The following is an 8553-nucleotide window of genomic DNA, read 5'->3' on the forward strand; positions in this document are numbered from 1 at the left end:
CCTCCACACTTTTTGAGATATCCTGTTCATAGACAGACAGACAGACGTAAAAACATCACCTCCGTCCACTTTCGGTGGCGGAGGTAAAATATACCATCAGAGATGGGGAATCCCCCACCATTGAACGAAAAAGGTCATACATATTCCAGATAATGAGGGAGGTGAATTGGAAACAAGACACCATTTGGTCATCATCTCGAAAAAGTTCCCCAGGGGTGAGGAACGTAGCAACCAAAAATAATTGAAATCAGATAAGCGGTTTTCCATTTATTACAAAATACATTTTTTTCAAGATGGCCGCCCAGTCGGCAATCTTGGATCCGGCCACGCCCAAAATCAATACGGTTCTTCCTTTTCAGGTGGTACATGTGTGGTGAATTAACGTGAATCAAGGGACATGACGCGGGATCACATGTTGTGCGTCTCGCGTATAAGGGGATGTCTCTCTGCGGCACGAGTGATTGTCCCCGGGGCATTGCTATTGACATCGGCTGTCCACTTGATGCTCGTTAACTGAAGGTGCTCATTGACTGGTGAGAATGGAGATTATATCGAACTCCGTGCTTACGCGGATTAGTCTGCAATGGTTAACTGCACATGTATACGTTTCTGCTTATGTACTCCTAGCTGAACCTGTATTTCCTGGTGTGTCCACAGAAGCGGCTCCAATCAAATGGAATAAAGCCTAAACTCTGAAGGTTCATCTCTCGCTTTCATTTCAATTTATTCCATTTGATTTTCTCGTCTCTCAACCAAAGATGGACAAGATCTACAAACCAGAGAGGTTCGACGCAGACCCAAACACGACTGACGCAGAAATGAAATGGTCACATTGGTTCTGCTCCTTCTCACACTATCTGACCATCATCGCGGAGGGAGCTGACAAATTTGCCGCTCTCGTGAATCATGTCTCGCCCGGCGTATACAGGCTCTTCTCGGGGTGCGACACTTACGAAGCAGCGATTGACGTACTGCAGGCGCTCTACGTGAAGCCCAAGAACGAGGTATACATACGACATCTTCTCAACACACGCAAGCAAGCAGCCGGGGAGACAATCGATCAGTTCCTGCAAGCTCTGAATCAGCTGGGAAAAGACTGCAGCTTCCGGGCCGTAAGCGCCGAGGAACACCGAAAGGAAGCGACACGGGAGGCATTCATCCAAGGACTCAGATCAGCCCACATACGGCAACGCTTACTAGAGAAAGCGCAACCCACTCTTGACAAGGTAGTCGATCAGGCTCGAGCGATGGATACGGCTCAGCAGCAATCTGAGTCATTTGGGACACCGATGCTGCTCATGAACGCTGCTACGATGGGAACCCAAGGAACCCCACTGGCACAGACTCAGCCAGACATGAGGGATGGAGAAACACCCGAGGAGCCGGATACCCAGACCTCGTCAAACTCCTCAGCAACTGCTCCGGTCGGTAAATGCTTCTTTGTGGGTACAAAAGGCATCCTCGTCAAAAAATGTCCAGCCAGAGATGCCACATGCATGAATTGCGACAAGAAAGGGCATTATGCCAGGGTATGTAAATCTACTCTAAGGAGGAATAAACCCACTTCTGCGGCTCTCTACTCGCATAAAATAAATTGACTGCAGCCTCTCCGGGGAATCTATCCAAGGCTATCATCAACGTGCGAATTAACGGGCATATGGCTGAGGCACTGATTGATACCGGTAGCTCTGAAAGTTTCGTCAACAGCTCGCTAGTGAAGGGCAGGAAATGGGTAATCCACCCGACTGACAATACGGTATGCATGGCCGCCACCTCACTACAATCCCGCGTACGAGGGTACTGCAATGTTGAATTGGACGTAAAAGGGTACACGCATCGGGATGTAAAGGTGCTGGTGCTTCGTGATTTGTGCGCAGACGTAATTCTGGGTCATAATGTCCTCAAGCAGCACACGAGCATCGAAATACCCTTTGGAGGAAGCAAGCCTCGTCTAATTTTAAATGCGCTGACCACCGCGGAGGTGACGTCCCCCCAGCTGTTCGCTAACTTGTCGCCGGTCTGCAAACCGATAGCGATCAAATCGCGGCGATATACCACTGCTGACATGAATTTCATCACTTCAGAAACCAAGCGATTACTGGAGGAGGGAATTATAGAACCGAGCGATTCGCCATGGCGCGCACAGGTGTTAGTGACCAGCAGTCAGAACCATAAGAGACGGATGGTTGTCGATTATTCCCAAACGGTCAATCGCTTCACCCAACTCGACGCCTACCCCCTGCCGCGCATAGATGAGATGGTCGAACGCGTGGCCAATTATAAGGTATTCAGTACCATCGACTTGCGAAGCGCCTATCATCAAATTCCCATCCGAGAGGAAGACAAACCGTACACTGCATTCCAGGCAGGGCGGGCGCCTCTACCAGTTCAGAAGGATACCATTCGGTGTCACGAATGGAGTAGCTTGCTTCCAACGGGTTATGGACGACATCATCTCAGATGAAAACCTCGAAGACACTTTTGTTTACGTGGATAATGTCACAGTGTGCGGTAGGGATCAGGGGAACATGATAGGAATCTGGACAGATTCTTGAGCATTGCTGGAAAATATAATCTGACTCTCAACTACGAGAAATGCGTATTCTCGGCAAGGTCAATTGACCTTCTCGGCTACACGATAGCCAACGGCACAATTAAGCCTGATCCTGAGCGATTGCGCCCGCTCCGTGAGCTTCCACCACCTCAGGACTTGCAGACAATGCGCCGGGTGATCGGGATGTTCGCTTACTATGCAAGATGGATTTCGCAATACTCCGAGAAAATATATCCCCTAGTGCATTGCAAAAACTTTCCACCAGATGCCGCTGTCGTGAAAGCTTTCCACGATCTCAAGGATGATATCAGTAAGTCCGTGGTTTTATCGATCGACAGCTCGGTGCCCTTCGTGGTGGAAACCGACGCTTCAAATCACGCCATAGCTGCAACACTTAATCAGTCTGGGCGGCCGGTCGCATCTTTCTTCTCGAGAACTCTCTCTAGAAGCGAGCAGAGACACTCGGCAATAGAGAAGGAGGCGTACGCCATCGTCGAAGCGCTGCGTAAATGGAGACATTATTTACTGGGAAACCACTTCACGCTCGTTACGGACCAACGATCCGTGGCTTTCATGTTTGATGGGAAAAATAACGGGAAAATTAAGAATGCAAAAAAATTATGAGATGGCGGATAGACCTAGCCTGCTACAGGTACGACATTGTTTACCGGCCCGGGAAGGAAAACCCTGCTGCAGATACCTTCTCCCGGGTCTACAGTTCGGCAACAATCAGTCAGGCTTTGCAAGACCTCCATGTGTCTCTGTGCCACCCAGGGGTAACCAGGATGGCACATTTCGTGCACAGACAAAATCTTCCCTATTCTGTTGAAGATATTAAACAAATGAATGCTTCATGCCCTGTTTGTGCTGAACTAAAACCCAGATTCTTTGGCGCGGCATCTGGCAGACTGATCAAGGCTACTTCCCCCTTCGAGAGACTAAACATCGACTTCAAAGGGCCCCTGCCCACCGAGACAGACAACAGATACATATTCACCGTTGTTGATGAATATTCAAGGTTCCCTTTCGCGTTTCCGTGCTCGGATATGACCTCGGGCACTGTCGTAAAATGTCTCTCTGACCTCTTCGCTATGTTTGGGAGACCTTCGTACATACATTCAGACAGAGGGCCGTGTTTCATGTCGGCCGGGCTAAAACAATTCCTATTAGAGCACGGCATAGCAACTAGTCGAACGACGGGTTACAACCCACAGGGGAACGGGCAGGTGGAACGGTATAATGGAGTTATTTGGAAAGCCATAACTCTGGCGCTGAAATCGAGAGGACTGGGCCCCGAGCGATGGGAGGTTGCTCTTCCTGACGCAATGAATTCCATACGCTCTTTGCTCTGCACGTCCACAAATGCCACTCCTCACGAACGTATGTTTACTCACCAACGACGTTATGTTGACAGTCAAACGGTGCCCAACTGGCTGACCCATCCCGGTACAGTGTTCATGAAACGCCCGGTACGACAAAGCAAGTATGAACCGCTGGTGGAGGGGGTCGAACTCATTGACACTAATCCAGAGTATGCTCATGTCAGGCTCCCGGATGGCAGGGAGACCACTGTGTCGGTTCGCCATCTGGCTCCCGCCGGTACTCCTCCCGCCGGTACACCACCTCCTGGCTCTCCTCCTTCTGACATTTCCCCCCCAGGAACTCCGCCAGGCGACGGGGCTGCCGTGTTCCCCCCGAGGGCGATCGAGGAGTCATCCCCGGCACAAGTCGAGGCTCACCAAGAGGATCGGGAGTCTCCCTCAAGTGAAACTGCCGTTTACTCCCGGAGAGGTCGACGAATAAGGCCCCTCGACGACTCAATCTGTAAAGGGGATTATCGGCATTCTCGCTGCTCATGCTCCTATATGCCCATTATATCATATATCGATGCTCATTTCCATGCTCCTACAACTCAAAATAATCACTGCTTGGCATGTATGCTTCTGTAGATCAATTAGTCCGCGTTGCTTGAAATGTATACTCCTATAGAGCTAAAGCAATCATGGTGTGTAAGATGGGCCCCTAGTTACATTTTAAAGGTGAGGAGAATGTGGTGAATTAACGTGAATCAAGGGACATGACGCGGGATCACATGTTGTGCGTCTCGCGTATAAGGGGATGTCTCTCTGCGGCACGAGTGATTGTCCCCGGGGCATTGCTATTGACATCGGCTGTCCACTTGATGCTCGTTAACTGAAGGTGCTCATTGACTGGTGAGAATGGAGATTATATCGAACTCCGTGCTTACGCGGATTAGTCTGCAATGGTTAACTGCACATGTATACGTTTCTGCTTATGTACTCCTAGCTGAACCTGTATTTCCTGGTGTGTCCACAGAAGCGGCTCCAATCAAATGGAATAAAGCCTAAACTCTGAAGGTTCATCTCTCGCTTTCATTTCAACATGTGTGACCCAAATTCCAAATCAATATGGTGAAAAACATTTTTTTCAAGATGGCCGCCCCAGTCGGCCATCTTGGATCCGGCCACGCCCAAAATCAATGGGGTTCTTCCATTTCAGGTGGTACATGTGTGACCAAAATTCCAAATCGATATGGCGAACAGTTTATAAGTTATCGCACTCACAGCTATAAATGTTGACGCCCGGACGGATGGACAGCCGGACGACCCGGGTGACAATAATATCCCCCTTCCGCCACGCGGCGGGGGATAAAAAGGGGACACTCGTGCACACCTGTAAACGACATCCCGAAATTGAAACGTACAACCAGCTCCTCCAATTGCCGACCACTCACCGTAGTAGCCATGCTGAACGGCACCAGATGTCTGTATCGAGCTCGAGAAGCACCAAGAGACGGAGCAACCACGTTCACCTGTGCGGGACACCTGGCGATCACCACGAATACTCGAGATCGAAAACACGGGGCGTGGCCTCTCAAGTAAGAACTTGTACTAAATTAATTATTTTTTTATTTATATATATATATATATATATATATATATATATATATATATATATATATATATATATATATATATATATATTTAAACAAGGTGTATAAATACATTCACATGCTGAGCACATGTCACGGACCACACACGAAGTTCGAGTTAAAACAATTTATAAAAATCTGGAAAAAAAATAAATAAATAAAAAATCAACTTCCACGGAGAGCAGGTAGGAGGTGTTATTATATATCGACAATGGTGTCTTGGAGTGACAGATATCGATTCCCAACGTTGTTGATTATGTTCCTGCCGTTTCATCCCCACCAAGAGTCTATGAGGAAAATGTCTTTGATTTTCTTTTTACTGTTCCCCTTCAGGTGCAATGTCGAGTCACTGAAAAAATATATACACACCACTGCAGTACAAACGACCGTTATAGGACTTTTGGGAAAAAATATTTACCAATGATTCTGTAAAGTTTACCAAGGATCCTGTAAAGTTTATGCAGGATTCTTGTGAAGTTTACTAAGGATCATGTAAACTTTATGCAGGATCTTGTAAAGTTTACCAAGGATCCTGTAAAGTTTGCCAAGGGTCCTGTAAAGTTTACACAGGATTCTTGTAAAGTTTACTAAGGATCCTGGAATGTTTACTAAGGATCATGTAAACTTTATGCAGGATCTTGTAACGTTTACACAAGATCTTGTAAAGTTGACTGAGGATTCTTGTTAAGTTTACTCAGGACCCTGTGAAGTTTACCAAGGATCATGTAAATTTTATGCAGGGTCTTGTAAAGTTTACCAAGGCTTTTTGTAAAATTTACCCAGGGTATTGTAGAATTTATGAAAGATCTTGTAAAGTTTATGAAGGATCTTGTAATGTAAAGTTTACAAAGGATCTTATAAAATTCACCAAGGATCCTGTAAAATCTACCAACGTTCTTGTCGAGTTTTACTAATAAAGGGTCTCTGTAAAGTTTACCAAGGGTCCTGTAAAGTTTACTAAGGATCTTATAAAATTTACCAAAGATCCTGAAAATTTACTTCGGATCTTATAAAATTTACCAAGGATCCTTTAAAGTTTACGATGTTTCTTGTAACGTTTACCAAGGATCCTGTAAAATTTACCAAAGTTCTTGTCGAGTTTTACGAATAATGGGTCTTTGTATAGTTTACCAATGATCTTATGAAGTTTACGAAAAGATCCAGTAAACATGGCACAGACACACCATGGACACGTCACAAACACTCTACGGACACAGCACAAACACGACACGATACGGCACGGACACTGCCCAGGCACACTCGGACACTACGGACAAAATGGACGACAAATTATTTGTCGCACCATTGCAGGCTGACCAGATGTCTTGTTTGCTATTGGATCGTCCCGTTTCATACTTTCCCAGGATGCCATTTGTGTCTGTGGTTGTGTCGTGTCCGTGCTGTGTTGATGTCCTGCCCGGTGGAGGGGGGAGTGATGCTAGGGGAAAGAGGGTGGTTGTAGGTATTTTGGGGAGATGGTGGAGGGGAGAAGGATGAGAAGCACTCAGGAGAAGGACGAGACTTTTGGGAAGAAGGACTCATTGATTCGGCACATTTGTGGAAATTCGACAATTATTCATCGTTTGAGTTAAATTGTACCACAGTGTAACACGCATAGACAGCGGTCGACTCCCGGATGTGATGTCACCGCAAGGCATGAAGGCGAAGAAGAAGAAGAAGAAGAAGAAGAAGAAGAAGAAGAAGAAGATTTCGACTTTTGATCACAAAAATATCGACTTTATTATTCGCAAATCGGAAAAGACATCATATCTATTTTGTAGGGTATACCGTATCAAGGGACAGATTAGTGTCGAGGTGGTCTGAGCGTTTGGGTTCCCCTTAAAGCCAATACCATGCTAAAAGTTTACCAAGGCTCTCTTAAAGTTTTATGAAGGATCTTGCACGTAAAGGGTGAACCATTATTGAGGGGTATAAATGGGTCTTAAGGGTTGAGATGTATCAGTAGTTATGCTAATGCATGCGTACATGGATGCACCGGGGCGTGGTTAACAGGAGTCATGTGACCCGCCCAAGTCCTGATGCTGTGCTGTGCTGTGTTGTTGTGCCCATGGCCAGGAATAAACCTGTTGTTCCCACTTCAGAGTATTCGTCTCTATTATGTAATACATTACAAGAGTCGAAAATTAAAGCGCTAAAGGTCGAACTCTCAGGGACCTTCAATGCAATGCGAAGCCAGACTTATTCGGAGCTGGACCATATTCACAATTGCCATGCCTTCTCTATAAGTTTTCCCTTCAGTGTAAAACCATCAAAGCGACAGTTAAAATCTTACAAGGATTCCGATAGGAGTCACAAGCCTTGTGAACTTAGGCCTCAGCGATGGAGGCGGCGGTGTGTTGCCTGTCAAAATAAACATGCGTCATTCTCTCAAGCGGATCTTAAAACAAGGCTGTGTCATGATAAAGGTCTTTGTCAGAGGTCGTTATTTACTTTTAATTATATGCAGCAGGAAGAAGATAATTGGTTTGAGTCGTTTGTTGGTACAGTTAACCTGCTCATGGTCGCATATCTTTTCTGTGTACCTCGTATCTTGTGGTTTTGTGAGTTGAACAGGCGACCTTGACAGGCCATGGCATGGAGGAACTGTTTCAATTCCAGTTTCTGTGAGGTTGGTGATAGCAAAGATGGGATGGAGTTGGGAAGGAGAGGTTGAGGCTTCGAGGTGGGTGGGTTGAGGACATTTGGTGTTGGGGGAGGGGGTGGAGAGGGGGTTTGAAGGTTTAGAGTGAGGAGAAAATTGACGCTTTAGTGCTGGGAGGGGGAGGGTGAGGACTTGGGGTTTGGAGTCGAGTGGGGAAGAGTAAAGATGGGACAGAATTGTGGGGGGAGGTTGAGGCTCGGGGAAAGAGGTGGGGGGGGTGTGAGGACTTTTGGTGGTGCAGAGGGGTTTAATTGAATACTTTGAGAGGGCAGGGATTGGGGGTTGGGCCTTTGGGTTGGGGGAGAAGGGAGGACTTGGGGTTGGGGGAGGAGTTGAGGAATTAGGGTTGAGGGGGTTGGGGGAGGAGGAGTTGAGGAATTAGGG

At 46.9% G+C, this 8553-nt stretch overlaps 1 protein-coding gene across 4 annotated transcripts in view; it reads right to left on the minus strand.

Moving 5' to 3' along the window:
• The window catches only part of LOC147016800 (uncharacterized), a 56790-nt gene extending 51337 nt beyond the window's left edge, over window positions 1–5453 (minus strand). For all 4 annotated transcript variants that reach the window (XM_085845817.1, XM_085845816.1, XM_085845814.1 and 1 more), the window contains exon 1: window positions 5310–5453. In XM_085845817.1, coding sequence (XP_085701943.1) covers window positions 5310–5321 — 12 coding nt within the window. In that variant the 5' untranslated portion in view covers window positions 5322–5453. The remainder of the gene's footprint in view (window positions 1–5309) is intronic.
• Between the last annotated feature and the right edge of the window lie 3100 nt (window positions 5454–8553).

This window comes from Eptatretus burgeri, chromosome 11, assembly GCF_056783735.1.
Source record: "Eptatretus burgeri isolate ZD-2024b chromosome 11, Ebu_testis_v1, whole genome shotgun sequence".
Taxonomy (NCBI): Eukaryota; Metazoa; Chordata; class Myxini; order Myxiniformes; family Myxinidae; genus Eptatretus; species Eptatretus burgeri.